Source organism: Mya arenaria, chromosome 15 (genome assembly GCF_026914265.1).
Source record: "Mya arenaria isolate MELC-2E11 chromosome 15, ASM2691426v1".
Classification (NCBI taxonomy): domain Eukaryota; kingdom Metazoa; phylum Mollusca; class Bivalvia; order Myida; family Myidae; genus Mya; species Mya arenaria.
In genome coordinates this window covers 17,444,093-17,464,559 of record NC_069136.1, presented here as the reverse complement: position 1 = coordinate 17,464,559, position 20,467 = coordinate 17,444,093, and the positions used below count along the sequence as shown (strand labels likewise).

At 35.0% G+C, this 20,467-nt stretch overlaps 2 protein-coding genes across 2 annotated transcripts; one reads left to right on the top strand and one right to left on the bottom strand.

The window, feature by feature from the left end:
* Window positions 1–2,975: 2,975 nt before the first annotated feature.
* Window positions 2,976–5,401, top strand: LOC128220381 (E3 ubiquitin-protein ligase MSL2-like). The gene has a single exon (XM_052928751.1). The coding sequence runs from the start codon at window positions 3,071–3,073 to the stop codon at window positions 4,133–4,135; it is 1,065 nt and encodes a 354-aa protein (XP_052784711.1). The 5' UTR covers window positions 2,976–3,070; the 3' UTR covers window positions 4,136–5,401.
* An 8,629-nt stretch (window positions 5,402–14,030) lies between these two features.
* LOC128220442 (NFX1-type zinc finger-containing protein 1-like) lies at window positions 14,031–15,802 on the bottom strand. Its single transcript, XM_052928830.1, has 2 exons — window positions 15,250–15,802; window positions 14,031–14,936 (listed from the first exon to the last, which is right to left on the bottom strand). The coding sequence occupies exons 1-2, from the start codon at window positions 15,773–15,775 to the stop codon at window positions 14,872–14,874; spliced, it is 591 nt and encodes a 196-aa protein (XP_052784790.1). The 5' UTR covers window positions 15,776–15,802; the 3' UTR covers window positions 14,031–14,871.
* Between the last annotated feature and the right edge of the window lie 4,665 nt (window positions 15,803–20,467).

Genomic DNA, 20,467 nt, shown 5'->3' with positions numbered 1-20,467 from the left:
TGTATAGTCTGTTTAAAGTGTCTGTGTGTTTCACTGGCAACGGACTTTCAATCTTCAATAAAAACAATCGTTAAAAGATATCTTATAATGCCAAACTAATAAGTACGATTGCAAACTTTTGAAAAGCTATTAAACACACACACACACACACGCACACGCACACACACGCACACGCACACGCACACGCACACACACACACACATTAATATGCACTTTGCACTGAGTATAGTGAACATATGTACACAGTACAAAGTGCATATTTATGAAAAAACAAATTTTCAAAATATGACATTTTTTGCATTGTATATTTAAATGTGGAATCATAAGATTTGTGTTTTTTTTAATAATTTGAGTTTGAACATCCGGTGCCAATAGCATGTTTTTTTTCTCATTTAGTGTCCTTCCTGCCTCTAAAACAGGTTTATTTTAAATTGTAATGTAGGAAACCGGAGTACCCGGAGAAAAACCACTTGTCTGCCTTGTTGACAACTAGCCAATCTCACAAAATGTACTTGTTCCTGTAAGTTTATATATATTCAATTACTCAATGTCGGTCGTCAGACTCAGTCTCAGAAAACCGATTTCTTAACAGTTTCAAAATATCCATGATTAGTTTGTACAAATTTTACGAGCCTTATTGTAGAACTGATACACTAATGTTTACCAATATTACTTAAGTAATAACCTTTTTAAAAACAGAATGAAAATAGGAAGTAAGTTTATGTCTCGACTCTCAAACTCAGACTCAGGTCATAGAATACAGTTTGTGCATATCATGTGATAAGTTACGTCATATATGCTACGTCGGAAGGCAACATTTTGCTTAAAATGAAGACTTAAATAAAAGATAACTATTCTTTTACTACACCATTTTAAATAAAACAAAGTGCAGTCTATGCCGCTTAGAGAACCCCGCCTTCGTTTTATTACCAAGTTTGATAAGGTGATTAGTTTATCAAACACTTCGACAGACAGATTTCCCAAGTAGTGCGTTGACAGCGATCCGTCAGACGGCCGTATTGTGGAAAGGTGTTTCGAAGTGTTTTAAGAAACTAAAATCTCAATAGACCTCTGGTAAAGACCGAAGGCGGGGGCTCCGTAAGTGGCGTAGACTACGCTATATGGTTCTTCTAAAATGGTGAAGAAATAGTGATGTTATCTTTGTTTGAAGTCTTCATTCGAAGCAAAATATTGCCTTCCGACATAGCATTTATGACGCAATTTATCACGTGGTATACACACACTGGAATAATATGGAGTCTTGTCCAATCTTTGGAAAAAACTTTTTAAGTTCAAGGGGCTGCACTCAGTACGATGAAATAGCGGGGAAAAAGAAAATTGTCGAAAACTGACATAAACTTAGTATCGATGTGTACAATGCATTGCAACTTACTAACTCAAGTACCACGTAGTTTTTATTTAATTTTTTTGTTCGCAGTTTTTTCGTATTTTTCCATTAAAATTTTTACTAGGTATGCCTAGTAGAATTCATTCCTTATGCGTGATTGGCTAGTCGATGTTATCACGTGATATTACCAAGTTAGGTATATAGCTTCAATATTCGATTTTAGGGTAAGCCTTCGTAGCACAATGACCATGATACAACACTAGATTACAATTTTGGCGACACCGGCTCGAACCCGGTCTCCGACCCGATTTTTTTTACATTTTGGTATTTATTTTTTTACAATTATGATATCAAAGAGTAAAACATTTTATTAAATAATTGCCCTGAGGTTCGTTACAGAAAAGACTTTTTTGTTGCCAATCTGGTGTATTGTCCCTTTAAGAAATTATTCAATAGCCAACTTAACTGATTTTACCAATGAACACCAAAGCATTGTTCAAAATTTTAAATAGTTTGTTGAATCACTTTTATGGTCTATAGTATACATGTAGGTCCGTGGTAGAATCGAGAATTATGTAGTTGTTCATATAAATACTTCTCTTGAATTATGTTGATATTAACTTTTGGTCAATAATCTAAACGCAATAATGAATACACATAAGTCATATACACAATAACAATCAAAATATTGCAATAAACATAACAAATAGAGGTTCATAAAGGGTTTGCATGACATTCAAAAGTACTTCAAGTTACAAAAAATGCTCTAAAGTTTTTTAGCCACCAAAAATTGCCTTAACTCACCTTTCATTATTTAATATAAAATGACTTCATTTATAAAAAGCAAAACTGTAACAAAAATATAACTTACTAATCATTGGTACATTTTCCGAATTGTTTAAGAAAAACTTAACATTCATTCATGTCTTCTCACTCGCACTTTACTTACTGACCAAATATACTTTCGCCCGGAGCCCTTTTCCATTATATAAGTGTTAAGTTAGACCTCTATTCAACTCGAATTATGAGCAATTTCAAAAGTGAGGCACTACGTGGTTGTAACAATTATCAAATAAAAATGTTGTTCATTATCTGTTCGGTTATAAACCATATTTCTCATTGATAATGTCAAAGACAAAAAGTGCTACGTACAATGTAGCATAAATATATTTTCTCAAATTGAAATAATATCAGGTGGAAAACTGGCGTAGGTCAAGTTACGAGGATGTTGCATAAATATATATTCTGATGAAATCTGACTTTTGCGGTGCAAACTGTAGTAAGTCAAATTTTCATCAAATTCATCTTTTAAATTTGTGTTCAATGTTTTATGATAATATTTTTTGGGTTTGAAATTAACATACAGTACAGCATTGTTATGTTCAAATATATCCAACACAAATAAATTAAGAAAGTTCTTTCCTTCTCCTGAACAATTTTGAAAAATGGAGTAACAACAGTATTGCGCTGAGCCCTCGATATTTCTAGCTTCGGAACAGAAAGGGAAATAACGCTGCGTGTAGTTCGTTTATTACTAAGGCATAATTATAGTGTGGTGTGACCGTTGGCAGACTTTTCAACGGAAAATATTTTTATAAGTGCACAAAAAATGATGACGTCAGTTGTATTTACGCATACTCTGTAGATTTTTGCAAAATTTTAGACAGTTTTTTTACAAAATTTTAACAATTATAATAACGAAATCGTTCGTTAATAATTGAAATGCATGCCCTCGACTTTTATACATCGATCTGCCGCATTGTCATGCGTGCTGACCCGTCAGTTCCGGAGTCATGGAGCGAATTACGAAGTCTGCTTCCGTGTTTAAGACAATCGCTTGGTTGTTATGTATGCTTTAACGTTCTATACGAGCCTATGGGTCCAAACCATAACGTTTGCAAGCATTTCGTATGTAAGAATTGTGTTGGTGGCAAAATGCGACTAAAACCTTCGTGCAGCTGGTGTAAGGATCATTGGTTATTTGTCCCAAATCCTCTACTGAAAGTGTTACTCTCCTGCTTCAAAAAACTGTGTACTTACATTCATAATTCCCCTCTAGGTGAGGCAATTTGCAGTGTGAACATGAATGGTGAGACAAACAATTTGCAGTCAATACTGTTAGAAGGAATTAACTTGCTTGATCAATGTGCACCATCAACAACTGAAATTTCATTGCATCCTGAACCTTCTACATCTGCCGAACATTCAACTTTGATCTCTGATGATAAGGAAATCACTAAAGCAACTAATGATACATCTGCGAATGATGACAGGGAAGACATACCGATGTTCACATACCACAAACGTGCTAGAAGTAAAAAGAAAGTCAGACAAAGTGTAAAACTGATTCACAAAGCTAAGCAGCAAAGAAAACAGGGTTCACTGAATAAAGTGTTAAACAAAAAAGCACAAAAAGGCAAACAGAAAAGAAAAAAGAATACTTCAGCTTACGGTGTTTTAAAATCTAAGAATGGACCCGAGGAATTAGATCAAATTGATGATGATGAACCCTCAGTGAAAAAAGTAAAAATTGAACTGCAGCCGCCAGAACTGAAACCCCTCAGTGTGTGTAACTGTGGAAAAACAGGAAATAACAATCAGTTGACATGCATTGGGCAGAGATGTCCTTGTTACAGTATGAAGCTCCCTTGCTTAAGAACATGCAAATGCAGAGGTTGTAGAAATCCAAAGAAAGGACCAGATTTTCAACCAAGCACATCATGTAGTTCTGCAGTGCTTCGATCGGGAACCAGAAGTACTGCAGAATCTCTATGCTTAAATATGTGAACATCCAATCATCATTAAAATATTGTTAGTTAATTATAGATTATATCTGTTTGTGCTAACATTTGTTTTTAAATATTCATTTTTTGAGTTTATATTTTTTTCATAAAAACAAATATAAACATTACCCCTAAGGACACCCAATATCATGACGGGACACTAGAACCTCAATAGAAGATATTACATGTATATCATGTCAAGTTATCACAATTGTATAACAGAAAGTTTGATACCTGTCTTCAGTTATTCTGGAAAATAACTTGGATGTTTTGAAAAAAATGTTGAAGTTTCATGGAAAGGTATAATATAAAAATGTCCTCAATCACTTCTTGAAAAGCGGCATAATACCTCTGAAAATAATTACTATTTTCCACCTATACTCTTGAAACATATCAAAACTAGACAGAAAGTTAGGACTTAGAATACTATCTGATGATTTTATTATGCTTGAAAATGCTGTAAAGCTTAAAATGAATTTTGGACTTAATTTTCAGTAAAGAAATTCTTGGATTTGCACTTTTTTAACTAACTCAAATAACTTCACAAAACACTAAATTTTATGCATAGACTCCTGATTTCTTTTTCATATTTACATACATGTATGTATATTTAACCTTCTATGAGAAACATTTTTAAGTACTGTAGTTTAAAAATTAAAATAATTCATAATATATTATTATATATGCTTTCCGGTGGTTTGTAGAGATTTGTCAGTGAAATAATTTTTGATATTGTATTTCACTGTTTCAAACTGTGAAAATGTCACTTAGATATTTTTAAACTTAAACCTGCTCTCAGTTCCAAATCAAACGTCAGGGCACTCAGGGCTGGGACACAATTTCAACAACATTATTTTTGAAATGACATAACATGCTCATACAAAATGGCATGTTTTTCTACGAAAGCGTAAATAATTGAATTATGAATCCCTGGTATCTATTTTTATGCCCCCTTTTGAAAAAAGTGGGGTATATTGTTTTGCACATGTCGGTCGGTCGGTCTGTCTGTCTGTCTGTCTGTCTGTCGGTCGGTCGGAATACCAAATGGTTTCCGATCAATAACTTGAGAACGCTTTGACCGAGGGACCTCATACTTGGTATGTGTATTGGTCATCACCAGCAGATGAACCCTATTGATTTTGAGGTCAGTGGGTCAAAGGTCAAGGTCAGTGTGACCTTTACATGAAAAACGGTTTCCGATCAATAACTTGAGAACGCTTTGACCCAGGAACCTCATACTTGGTATGTGTATTGGTCATCACCAGCAGATGAACCCTATTGATTTTGAGGTCAGTGGGTCAAAGGTCAAGGTCAGTGTGACCTTTACATGAAAAACGGTTTCCGATCAATAACTTGAGAACGCTTTGACCCAGGAACCTCATACTTGGTAGGTGTATTGGTCATGACCAGCAGATGAACCCTATTGATTTTGAGGTCAGTGGGTCAAAGGTCAAGGTCAGTGTGACCTTAACATGAAAAACGGTTTCCGATCAATAACTTGAGAACGCTTTGACCCAGGGACCTCATACTAGGTAGGCTTATTGGTCATGACCAGCAGATGAACCCTATTGATTTTGAGGTCAGTGGGTCAAAGGTCAAGGTCAGTGTGACTGTAAGCTGAAAAAAGGTTTTCTGATTGTCCATATTTTATTTTCTTATATAGTAGACAGTAGAAATTTATATGTCACTAAATGCATGAGTTGAAGTATCAGTTTTCAGTGAACATCTAGTTTAATTATGCCCCCCTTCGAAGCAGAGGGGTTATATAATTGCTTTGCACATGTCGGTCGGTCTGTTGGAAGACCAAAGCTTGTCCGAGTGATAACTCAACAATTCCCGGACCTATGGTCATCAAACTTGACATGAAGATTAGGTATGACCAGTAGATGACCTGCCTCATATGCATCCAATGACAAATCAGCTGTCATTTCAGTCCATGCATATTTCATTCAATTGTCCAAATATTTCTGGCAACTTGGCGCTCAGGGGGCATAATGTTTGACAAACATCTCTTGTTATAAGTCTGGTATAAAAAGGATCTAACTGCTTTTTAAACAATTGTTGCTTATGATATGTATATAATGAAACAAATTCATTGTTATACTTAAGAAATTAAAAGAATGGGAAATATTTAAAAATCTCATATTTCAAGAACTCAAACATTTTGTTCTAGATGTCCAGTCACTAACTTCCCTTTTTACATTTTTCCATTGTTTTTTTTTTCAATTGGTGAATTAAAGCAGCACTCTCATAGATTGACAGTTTTGACATTTTGTTTTTATCTCAGAATCAGCTGTTTTGGTATCATTATGCCTTCAATACAGTCATACATTTTAGGATAACTCACAATAGAACAGGCCCCAAATTTCTCGAAACTTCTTAAGTCCCTTATTACAGGTTTAAGCTAAACTCACTGTTTTTGTTGTTCCATAATGTGCGTTATATTTACTTCTTTAAGATTTTTTTGAAATTATATAAGAAAAATCTGGACGCTAGTTAGAAGAAACCATTTTTCATTTATCGAAATGCATTATTAGTATGTATTTTGGCTAATTGAAATAAGCGACTTAAGCCTGTTAAGCTTAAGAAGTTTTGAGAAATTGGGGCCTGATCTCAATTGTTTGGACAACTGCCAAAAGTTTTATTTTTTTTAAAGCTTAAGTAACGCTTTGACCTTTTTAAACATCAATTTTTGAATGTGAATATGAAAAACTCAATCTGATCTTTTGTCAGCAGTCTTGTATCATTAGTTTCAAGAAATTTATGCAAAATTTGGCTCATTGCTAGACAAAAAATAAAAAAAAGTTGTCATAACAGTCAATCTGTGAGAGTGCAGCTTATAGCTTCATTCCCTTTTTTTTTTAAACTAATCAACAACAAGTACAGAGGATCAAAACCTCCTTCTGAAAACCACTTCTGGCTTGTTTTCAGAACACAATATTTACAGAGTTCTCGAAATCTGTTTTTTTTTGAGAAGATGGTTAAAGATACTATAAATAAATCTTTTTTTTTTCATTTTCCAAATGTTTTTTCTGGTGGATTGTTTTTTAAAGAGACACTCTTATTCAAAATGAATACATACACATGTATAACAAACATAAATTTTTGAGTGATAAACCTTTAACAGCTTATTAAATAATTCATTTATGGAAAATACTAATTATGGATAACAAGACTATAACCGTGTATTTAATAGCAGACAACATGAAAAATATTAAATGATTGGTGAGAGATAAAAGATTTACTGTGATCTACTATCATCTGATAAGGTAGAAATACCATGTTTTCTGCACCTTTCTTTCAAATTAAACTCTGTATCCTTCATAAGAACCATTGTTTTTGACATTTATTCATTCTTTTTGGTTTGTTAAAACAATTGTATTAATTGTTGTAAATCTTATTTGGGAGTAAGAGTGCATCTTTAAGCCACATGATGTATTTGTTGTTGTTTTTTTGGAAAAATACTAAATCAACAATAGTAAAATCAGTTGGATTCTTTTTATACCAGACTAACATAAGGCTGTTACCATAGGTATTTTTTTTTATCAAAAATCATAAAATGTTTTATTTCCATCTGTACACTACATGTAGGTAACAATAATTTTAATATGTTCCTCATTGTTATATATATATGTATATATGATAGGTCAGATAGGGCATTTTTATGCACATTGAATGAGCCTTAATAGGGCACTAAGTGGAATGGCCAATGTTTAAATCTTATTGAGAAAGTCTTGTATCTAGTTTCAATAACTATAGTTTGTTAAGAATACCTTAGCTATTATCTTTACTTTAATGTCAAAACCCTGTATATTAATTATTTTTATACATTCGAACCCTCTTGGCTCGAACTCTCAGGGCCCAGCAAAAATACATCGAGCCTCAAAAAATTCAAGCCAAGCAATTTTTTTTTTTATATTTAGTATACATAAAGAAATCAGTCCTTTTATAATACATCCAGTTCGAGCCAAAGAGGAATTCAAGCCAAGCAAATTCGAGCCAACGGGGTTTGACTGTACTTTTTTTTAAATTTTACTCTGTCAAAAATGAGGGCACTGTAGGGTGTAGTATAAGGAAGCTGGATGCTTACTCTGCTATTTAGGGCTAACTGGAGCACTGAGTTAGATAAAATGCAACTACAAAAAGTTCTGCACTGAAATCTAAGTCCGAAATCTGTAGAAAAATGGCTGAAGTTTTTTTCTAGTCTTTCCAGATTCAGAAACCATCAAAACACATTTTGAACCCCAACTTTCCAAAAATTTATATGATCATCCAAGATATTAACAGAAACTATTTGCAACATATACATATATATATATACATATATATATTGCGCTCATTTTTCCAAAGTGACTACGTGGTCGCTTTTTCAAGAATTAATCTAGAACATGTACAGAAGTGTAGTTGCATCTGTACATATTATTGCCTGCCTTATGTGTATACAATGAATGTCAAGTTCTAAAACAAACTTTAAAAGTACTTCACACTACATTCATTGTCAATTTTTCTTTGTTTACATTTAAAATTTTCAGTCCTGGTTTCTTTGTTTTAAGTATCGGGACCTTTTTACTGGTTATGGGGAAGACATATTAGCGCTTTTTGGGGGATAACAAATTCTCAGAATACTTTTTCAAACATATTGGGAACAAAATTAATGGAGTAAAAATCAATTAAACAGTAAATATATATCACACAGAAACATCATATAATGAATCATGAGCTTCTAATTATATAATATATATATAAGTACTTTTTTATTTTGTTTTAAATGGGGAATTTCAGGGCCTATTTTGAGAAAAAAATACAGATTCTGGCCATTTGGGGAAGTAGTCCGGTATCGGCTACAGCAAAGAAGGGTACATTTTTAGACCCTGAGTATACATGGCAATTTTCAGGGACCGTTTTGTTTTGTTACTTTTTTAAACATTTACATGATGTAATCTATGATTGCTCTTTCACTTTGATCGTTCTTGACCTTGTTAACATATAAACCTTGCAATTAATTATGTAATTTTCATGTTAAATGATAGATTTCTATAAAAGAAAAACATAGAGTTTAAGATACCATCTAATACCACTTTAAGAAGTATCATTTAACATTTTGGTAATTCAATTTGGCAATCGTTGATTGTGCCTTTCTTTCAGTAAGCCATTAGACAAACTTACAAAGAGATACTAGTATATAAGTCAGCATATTGAGTCAGCAGATTGTTGATTAGATGTCCATATACTTGCTTAAAGTATGTTCAATGATTAATTTTACATTTGAAATGCTATTTCTGTGATTATTGTTGTAGGTCAAACTATTTTACTTTTCTTTACATTACTAAATTGTACGTTATGATTATGCACCAGTCACTTGTAACCACTGTCCCCCCATGTCTGGGGGAATACCGGGGACAGCCGGGAAAATGGGCCGTGTTTTCACCTTCCACGAGGCACTGCAGTGCCAGGTGAATGTGGTGGTTTTGTTTGCGCTGAAAATAGTGTGGAATGGGCCTTACCTAGGATGTCCCTGGGACTGGGGGGGGGGGGGGGGCATTTGGCGGGGATTTTACCAGCAGTGTGTCCCTGCAGGGCGGGGATTTTACCCAAGATTTGCTGGACCGAAAGTCAAAGTCCGTGCTATTCCTCGGACCTGGTGGGGGATCTTGGTTACAATTGACTCGTGCATTAGTTATACATGAACATGAAGATCTGTTAGAATACCAGTAAATGATCTTAAAACACATTGATAAACATTATACTTATATACCTCTTGTTCATAAGTAATAGGATGAAGTAATAATCTATTACAAAATTATAATATATATCATTTATATATTGAAATATTGAATTTTTAGACATTATTTGGTATCCAATGCACAGAAAATGTCTTGCATGTCATTTTAAGGAGCCTTTCGAAAAACTTTGTTTCAATGCATGTAGACCTTTGGTATCTTTGAAAGGGGAAAATGCTTTATAGCTCAAGTTCCTACTGTTTGTACTGAATTGAATTTGTTTTTTATTTAAAGCAAAATTGGACGTGAAATGACATTTTGTAATCTTTCGATGCTAAAAAACCATGTGAGTAACATCATTTTCGATACAGTGTTGGCATAAGAAATACATGAATTCCTTCCCTACATATGAAACTCTTTGGATACAATTCTTTATAAAAGGGTCACAAGGCATTCAAGATCACATAAATGTACGTTACATAGGATTTTAAAATAAATAGATTTTGAATTAGAGTTTATTACATTCATAAAATTAATAAAAATATTTTTTTTTAAATTTTATAAGAAGCTATGTTTAAATATTTCTTTAATTGTTTTACATTAATCAGGTGTTCAGTCAGATAGATGCTTTTATAATTTGTTTCTAATGTTAAAGCTGCACTCTCACAGATTGACCGATTTGACAACTTCTTCTTTTTTGTCTCAGAATCAGCTGATTCTGGCACCAATGCTTTCAAATCAGTTATTTAAGTCACAATAGAACAGATCTCAATTGTTTTGAAAACTGCTAAATTTTACATTTCTCTTAAAACGTTAGCATTCTGATCTTTGAGCAGCAGTCTCTTATATCACCCGATTCCAGACATTAAATAAAAAATTGGCTCATTCCAAGACAAAAAAAAGTTGTCAAAATGGTCAATCTGTGACAGTGCAGCTTTAAGAGTATTTGGAGTAAGTGATCATTTTCTCCTGTCTCTTTGGCCCTAGCCATTTGCCTCTTACTTAAATTGTTTGACAACCGGGCTTTTCACTGTAGTTTCCAATGTATTAGTTGTAACATACTTCATAAGTGTGTTGTTTGCCACTGAAATAAATGTTCCATGTTCATTTACAGTCGAACCCCGTTGGCTCGAACTCCGAGGGACCAGCAAAAATACCTCGAGCCTTGGAAAAGTCAAGTCAAGCTGAAATGTTTACCTTCAGTTTACAGAAATCAGGCCCTAACATCTCGTTTGAGCCAACGAGGAATTCGAGCCAAGCGAGTTCGAGCCAACGGGTTTCGACTGTATGATTAAGTTATGGTAGAGAATGTGCTTCATTTAGTTGATGATCTGTTTTGTAAATATAGAATCGTTAGATATTTGGTTGTGTATTGATTTAAGTGAATTTTGAAATAAATCTAGAAAATGGTCTAAATTTTGTATAATTCGTGAGGTTTTGCACATCTTATATTAATGTGTGCAATTGTTTCATTGGTGGCGAATTTGAGAGGGCCTTGTTCAGTGTGTGTGTACCACGTGATAAATTACGTCATATATGCTATGTCGGATGGCAACATTTTGCTTAAAATGAAGACTTAAATCAAAGATAACTTTTCCTTTACTATACCATTTTAAACAAAACAAAGGGCAGTCTATGCCGCTTAAAGAGCCCCGCCTTCGCTTTATTACGTTTGATAAGGTCATTAGTTTCATCAAACACTTGGACAGACCTGTTTCCAAAATAATGTTTTGACAGTGCTCCTTCAGACGGCCGTATTGTGAAAAGGTTTGTCGAAGTGTTTCAATCAAACTCTGGTAAAAGACTGAAGGCCGCGCTCCGTAAACGGCGTAGCCTGCGCTATGATTCTTTAAAAATGGTGAAGAAATAAGAAAGTTATCTTCGTTCGAAGCAAAATGATGCCACCAGGCGTTGCATTTATGACGCAATCTATCACGTTGTATTATTATACACACACTGTTGTTCCTGTGTAAGTTAAACGAGCTTTGTTCTATACGTCAGCATTTCTCGGAAGTACCCTGATATTTTGTATACCTTGATTCTAAGTCGGAAAAAAGGTCATTGATTGCAATAGCATGCTTTAAAGGTACTCGATCACCATGTTTTTGAACCAAGAATTAGTTTTCCCGAAAAACAAAACAAAATTAGTTTTCCCGGAAAATCATCTAAAAACAAGTTTTACTTTGATATCGAAATTGAAGAAACAAATACAGCTATGGTATATAGAAGTATGTTGGTTTTATTGGATTGAAAACCCACGCTTGTAAAGTCAAGATCCAGCTTTTGATATCTTAATTAGTTGTATACTCCAATTGATTTGCCACATATTTCGGCATTCAAAAAAGAATATTTATAACAAACATGAGTGAGTACCTTCAAGTAAAGATCATAGGTCGGGGAACCATTTTAGCTCGTCTATTGTTGCTTTTATTGAAAAGTCAAGCTATTGTGATCGTTTGGGTGGCTGCGGCGTACACAAATGTTAGCCTTGCCAATATCTCAAATACAATCGAAATATTATTAGGAATACGATTGGTCCCAGAACTAACCACAGTTACTTGGTATTTGGACCGCATGTTTGGCTAGTCGAGCTACCAGTAACCTGATTCGAGCGATTGGTCCTAGGGTGATCTCTTGGACTGAGAGTCGTAAAAAATGTGTTTTAGTACTCTATGATACACATAAAAAAAACAAATAATACACTTTTAGTCGTAGCGTGTTCGCATTTTTTTTTTGATAACTCTGTGAATGTTCAGATCGCGAATCATTGTGAATTTTATAAAATAGAAAAAATGTTTATCTTGTTTTTTTGTTTTTTTATGGAGCCAAGAAAAACTTAAATCAACATTTTGGAAAGTTAAAATTTAAGTTATGATAAATGAATTGTTGTCAATAGCGTCTCAATTTTACGTATAAAAGTGATTTAACGCATCAACTATGGAGTACAAGTACACAATTTCAAATGATGGAAATAAACGTGAAAAATTAATATCGTATTTAGTTCATTCTGATGTTTGCCAAAATCAAATACAGCACATTGGAGTAAAAATTCGGACTTAAACGAACTACATCCACAAGGTGCCTCAGCCGAGGTAAAAACTTTAACTCTTAACAGGCGGACATCATTTCCACTTGAATACTTCATTCATCCTAGGGGACAAAGGATAAAAGAACTTTGCGCTCTTACAAAATATAAGTGTACATGTGCAGTTATATTTATTGGGAGAAAAGAATCAAACTAATTAAGATAGGTCACAGTTTCAGTACATGTATATATCTCCAACTGTTAAAGAACAATAACAAAAAACTTTACTGTCATTATCAAAATAATCATACATTTAAAGCATGTCATTGACTGAGATAATAGCCGTAATTAACTGAATATATCTATATACTGAAAATAGTTACTTGTTAATTGCATTTAAAATTATTTAAAAAGCTGTTATTAAAACATTATTAATGAGATTTAAAAAAACTAGACAAAATTCGGGAAATCTCAGGTATGTACTCAATAAACAAAAACAGTATACATGTGCAGTTTTTAGTGGGAATCGAATCATACAGATATGTTCGCACAACATATGACAGTTTTAATATATGGATATGCATTTTTTTAACTTGACAATGCATTATAAACGGGCATAAATAAAGCATATAATTAAAACATGTCTTACACTTAAAAAAAAAACTAACTAAACATTTCCGAATATTGAAATAAGTTGACTCGATATTTTTTTATTAAAATGATTTAACTAGCTGTTTAATCAAATTAGAAACCGAACAAATCCGCGAAATAAAACCAAAAATACACCCTAATGATAGGATTCTACCACCAAAACAATCATTTTCTGCTTACAATAAATCATACATACGTATATATATTTACGTACATTGATAAACAAATTTAATATACCATACTGTACAATTAATTCATTTTGATAAGTTTATTTACGCATTCATTATCTAGCAGAAAATTACAATGGTTTGTCTTCTATCGATCAAAATAAATTTTGTGTAAAACGGATAAGTAAACGTTTAATAGCATTTCATTGTTAAATATTATATTAATCATATCGATTATATATAAACCATATTAATTATATAAATATACAAATTAAATAACTCCTGTCTGTTTCAACTGTCTATAAAAGTTTTAATTTTGTATGTTCAGCCATGACATTTTCAAACTTATCTGAAAGGGATCATTGTAAATACTTAATATGTAGTAATTATTTTGGAATTTTTAATTTAACCAGAATTTAAATAATTTATTAATTCCCAATTTAAGGACAACCATCATACATCGATCTACAATAATCAAAAATATGCATAACTGTATCTATTAAAGTTAATTACAATAAGTACAACGAGCATAATGCCATCTGTAACAAATGAACTCCGCTTCGCATGTGTCATGTAATGTCTAGGCATAGTTCAATAGCATACAAGTGAACAACATTATTTCTAGACAAATAACAATACATTGTAACGGAACGGTCTTTAACATGTAAAAGGCAGATATTAGAAGCTAAAACGGGATGTACACAACATACTAAGAGCAATATTTCAGTCATTTAAAAAAAAAAATTCCATTAATTTCGAATTACACATTCCTTGCATACTTTTATATGTTTTAGAACATTAATTGAAAATGCATTTTACTATGGCATTTTGGTATTTTTGATATCGTACAAATAAAATATGACTCATAATCAAACATAAAAAACATCAAATCAGTACATGTACATGTATGTACATACAAACATGCATTCGTATACACTCATTTATACAATGATTCAAAAGCAACCATTCAATATTGATCATATTGTTCAAAACATTCGAAGTACTGCCTCTTAAGGTTCAGCGAGTAAACGCTTTCGTAAACCTCTTAAAATCTGACTTCAAACCCATAGTTCGCCATATTGGCTTGTTCAGACCAGGCAGCGTGGACGGCACCATCCATTTCCATCGCCAAATCGTTGTTGGCTCGCACCCGATGGTTGGCACCTCATATCCAGGATTAACACTCGGGACAGCGACTTCCCATCGTATTGCTCCTACAGTCACCTATAGCATACACGTGACCTACAAAACCACATAGATAATATAAGTTATTATTTCAACCGTTATAACTTGGTAACGTTCGTAAATGTAAACAATAATGCTTAATAGTATGAAGTTAATACAGTCAACATTACTGTGAGCATAAGTGTACAAGGGGTAAGACACGACATTTACAAGTAGATAAGAGAAACTAACAACCTATTTTTAAATATCAATAGTACGTTGAAATTCATTTAACAAAATGTGCAATATTCCAAATTTAATCAGCATACGCTATTAATAACAATTCCAAGTTATATCGGTATTAGTTATAAAATAAAAGAGTATTCCATACCTTTTGGACATTTAAGCCAGTGTCCTTTTTGGAGCTCCATTGCTTTTACAATCATTATCTTCTCTTCTTCTGAAATCCCAAGCTCTGTTGTTGGTATTATGTTCTGTAAAGCCCTTAAACAGTCTTCAACATTGGCCTTTACATCACCTTTAAATTTGGAGGTTCCGTTAAAGGTCTTTTCGGCGTCTCGAATCTTTGCTTTTAACGCATTATCAAACTGAACACGTTTTTCATTTGCACGCATTTGAAACATCAAAAGTTTCAACTGCGCCCGTAAACGATCAAACTCCAATTCAGCATCTTCCGTCTCCTGCGCTGTCATGAGAGATCGTTCTGACATTATCCAATCCAACATTCTTCCCATGAGCAAGAAAGCCTTCTCTCGATCGCCTCTGTATGGCAGTCCTTTCAGGTTCGCCCAGTTGGACTTGTGCTTGTAAATCTTTGACAAAAAGCGCGACTGGTTCAATAGAGCAGCCAATGCGTTTTCCGCTTGCTCATCGTAAGCTTTTTCCATTCTTCTCATTAAAATCAATTTATTTTGCTCGTCTTTAATCTCCCCGAAAGTTTGCCTTATGTCTTCTCTTAGCTTTCGCAATCTTGTTTTATTTGGAAGGACATGACTTTTTACTTGTTCAATATCCGTTAGTGTTTGATTGATGGTCGACCTGTACCGAATCGTTTTTCTTATCGGGGTGCGGCATTTTGGACAATCCTTCAGTTTTATTTCTCCCTTTTCATCGACTTTTGTTTCCATGTATGTATCCATCCCTTTCACTTCGAAGATGCAACGCATTCTGCAGTCTTGAAGTAGTACAAACCGAGCGTCTTCTTCGTCTTCATATCCGAAGAAGATCTCGGTAACCTTTTTTTGTCGCAAACCCTACAGTCCGCCGGGCATGGTTCTCCACATAGCCCAATACAGCTATGACCACAGGCTAGTCGTTTCCTGCATGGTTTATCACAAAGAGGTCGGTCGCATGGCTCGCTGCAGATGTTCGTACATTTATAGTGTTCACACGACCATGTGCATGGTTCTCTACACGGTGCACATAATTCACCACATCTCCGAGGGCATTTACTATGTTGGCATTGGTTCTCTCAGGGTCTTTTACAAGCCGGGCATTAGCTACATCTGTCCTGGCATTCATGTCCGCATACCAAAATTCTCATACACTCATTCTGCCATGGAACGTGCAATCTGCCACGAAAGCACTGCCCGCAAGTCCCTCGACATCGGTGACTACAGCTCAAAATCCCATCACATGCAACACTGCAAATAGCTATATCTTTCTGGTGACATTTTATCTTTCCTTTATGGCCGCATGGCCATATCTTTTCGACTGTTAAGCCACAGTCATGTGTATGCGCCATGCCGCACTTCGACTGACATTTATGTCCGCAAGACAGTATCGATTGACAAGCTTCCTGACATGTGAAATCGGCGGAAGGGATAGAACATTGCACTCGTTGAACGTGCCCACATCTTGGTATTATTTTCTCCATTTCCTCTTTATCTCACATCGTAGTGGGCACTTGTGTCTGTTGACACATAGGATCTTGTTGCAACGTTTTCTACATCTGCTTGATTCTTTCTTATGCTCCTGGTCCAGAGGATGACAGAATCGTTCACAAACATGCCCACAGTCAAGCCTATATCTACATCGAATATTACATCCTCCCTCGGGATCCATTGCGAAGTCGCGAGCTATATTTGCTCCTGATGGCCTTTCTTCTGGTTGGTTTTGACCCGACAGCAAAGGTCCTTCCCCAAACCTACCGCTATAATGTGTAAGCGTAAGAAACTGAAGTTATATTGATACGTTAAGGTATATTAAGTCATGTCTGATTTATGTCATATTGTTACATATTTGTTCGTTGTTTATGAATCTGACATGAAAAGTCGTTGAAATAAGTTCCATTCCCCAAGTGGCTCAGCACTTTAAGTGCTTTGATGGTAAACGCATGCATTTTATGAAACTACATGTATTTACAAAGGGAATTGGGGAAGGGGGGGGGGGCTATAACCTGTTGTACCATTTTTACCAACTCATGCCTTTTTTTCTATAAACTAATCCTATATCTGAGATGTAACGCCAAGTAGACTCTAGCATTACAGTCCAGTAACTAGCATGCGGATCAATTTCAACGATACTCTCCTGTATCGCTCAATAGATATTGAACATTGTCTTTGCCAACATGTTACAAAACAATTTCGTCACCCTTAACCCTCCTGACTGAAAACATTTACGCTGAAACATTTGTTTATAATTTCAATAATGTTATTGATGCAGTAGCTTTAAATGCATCGCAAAGCTGAACATGATCGCAAGAGTCGCACCTTTTAGCAGTTCGTTTTCGCAGAATGTCCTCCTTTGTTTCTGTCAGTAACCGGAAGTTTTGAAGTATGTCGTCATCAATGACGTCAGTACTCTCTCGCAGTCTATCTATGACCGTTTGCAGCAATTTGTGAAACCCTTAAAGACAACAAACATCCAAAAGGTAAAACAAAATACGCTCGTACCATCAATTAAAGTAAGCTATATAAATTGGAAACGCTGAGCTTTTACACTATACACTATAATGGCAATGTATGTAGTTTTCATGCATCAACACATACCAAACTAGAGTTTGTAAAGAAAATTACTTAATTACTGAACTCACTTGACACCAGTCAAATTGTTATGTGGGTTTTCAAAATGGCTTAGTGATACTATTACATTTGTTTAAGATTGTATGCAATGGCATATGATTAAAACCTAAATTACTAGTACGTACCTACAATCTCCATGATAGAAATCGGTTTTTTCTCGACGAATTTTAACATGATGGTGACCATGTCCCGAAGCGGCTGTCGGAACCCGAGCCGCACGTGCGGCCTGTCCTCGCCCTGCATGTCCATAAAGTAGGGAACCACTGAAACATAACCATGTTTCCAAAAGTCTATTTCTTTAATTTTATCGACATTAACAAACACACATAACCATGACGACATATAGCAGAATAAACATGTACCAATAGCACAAAGAGAAAGGCGTAATATAATTAGAGTGAACAAACACATAGTTTGTATTTAAGAAACAATTAAAGTCAAGTGTAGAATTTCTTTATATAATTTGATATGATATGATTCAAAAAGGCTAGGATGTATTACCTAAATAGTAAGGTCTTAGTTCAAGTATGTACTTTATATACATGCGTGTATAAAATAAGTGATAGAGTAATAATAAGTTGACATACCGTTGAAAATGACTTTAGTAATTGCATTATTTTGATTATAATACATATTCTGTAAGGCTGGATGTGTTTTATTACCTGTGTCGAAGACCTTTGCCTCTTTGATGATAATTAACACCCGGTTGAGATACTCTGACTTCGATTGACGCGTGAACGCCTTTGCAAGAACCCTTAACAGTAGAGCGATCAAAGTGTCGTTCGTGGCGATGCGGCCCAGGACGTCTTTTAGCTCCGTCTGCGGGTTGGAAATCGTTTGAAGTATATCCGCCGGCTCCCTGTCCGCCAGCCTCTCCAAGATCCTTTTGTCTATGTCTAGTGGATGTCTGCTGGACGCCCTTTCCCTACGGGTTCGTCCTTGACCCCCTCCCCCGCCCCGTCCCCCTCGGCCGCGTGTCTCTCGGTTTGCCATGTCATCCAACGAATCCTCGTTGTCACTCTGTTGGGGAGGCCGTAACCTTAAGATAAGACAATTGCTTGGAAAATATATATGAAAAGGCAAAAGGATCTTAAATGTTAAGTTTTGGTTGAAGCAACCAATGTAATCATCGGCGACGGAAATAGAGACCTCCCCGGAATCCTCAATGACACCGACATTTGAAATAAAATAGTATAACTAATTTTCCTTCTACAAACTAACTCCTATATCGCAATTTGTAACAGTTCAGTAACTAACATGCGGATCAATTTCAACAGTACTCTCCTATATCGCTAGCTAGTTATTGAACGTTGTCCTGACAACATGTTGCTAACCAGTTTCGTCCCTCATTACCCACGTAATTGAAAGTTAACATTTGTTTATAATTTCAAAACCTCACATTATGTATACAGAAGCTATTAAATGTGTAACGTGCGAGCCAACCAAATAAACACCAGATAGCCGAGTTTTCTGGCGTAATGAAACACCAACAGATCCCTTCAGGGAAAAGCATGCTCGACCCTGAAGGGGTCCACTGGTTTTTATATACACTAACTTCTCTATTCTCACAGATCCCGGGTTTTGCTAATTTGCATGTTACTAAGTTAACATACGTACTACGAACGCACTTCCGTTTTATACGGAATATTATTATGAACGCACATCCGCCGCCTACAGCGGACCGTTACACTTTGAACGCACATCCGCCGCCTACAGCGGACCGTTACAAATTCATCACAAAGCTGAACATGGTCGCAAGAGTTGCACCTTTTAGCGGTTCGTTTTCGCAGAATGGCCTCCTTTGTTTCTGTCAGTAACCGGAAGTTTTGTAGTATATCGTCATCAATAACGTCAGTAGTCTCGAGCAATCCATCTATGACCATTTGCAGCACAGAGTGAAGCCCTTAAAGACAACAAACGTTCAAAAAGGTAAGCAATATACGCTCGTACCTTCATTTGAGGAAGCTATATATTAACTCGTAAACGCTAAGCTCTTACACTATAATGGCGATGTATGTAGTTTTCATGCACTCATACATAGTCAAACTAGAGTTTGCTTAGAAATTAATCACTCCTTTTATTTAATACATAAGAGGTTGTATGTCGAGTTACAAGAATCGACGTTTATGGCAGGAAACATACAACCAATACCTTCCCCACCCCAATCTACGCAATCTTTTACGTTAAACCCTGGATCTGCTCATTCGCCTTATCCTGTTCTTAAACATGACAAGCGTTGGAGAGAAGACGTAAATTCAAGAAAACTCCAGTTTACTGAATAACTGATAACATATGACAGGAGTCAAGTAACAAAGTATTTCAATGTGGGTTTTCGAAATGTAACAGAAATCTCTCTCTCTCTCTCTCTCTCTCTCTCTCTCTCTCTCTCTCTCTCTCTCTCTCTCTCTCTCTATATATATATATATATATATATATATATATATATATATATATATATATATATATATATATACTGATACGTACCTATAATCTCCGTGATAGATGACGGGTTTTTCTCGACGAATTTTGACATGACGGTGACCATGTCCCGAAGCGGCTGTTGGA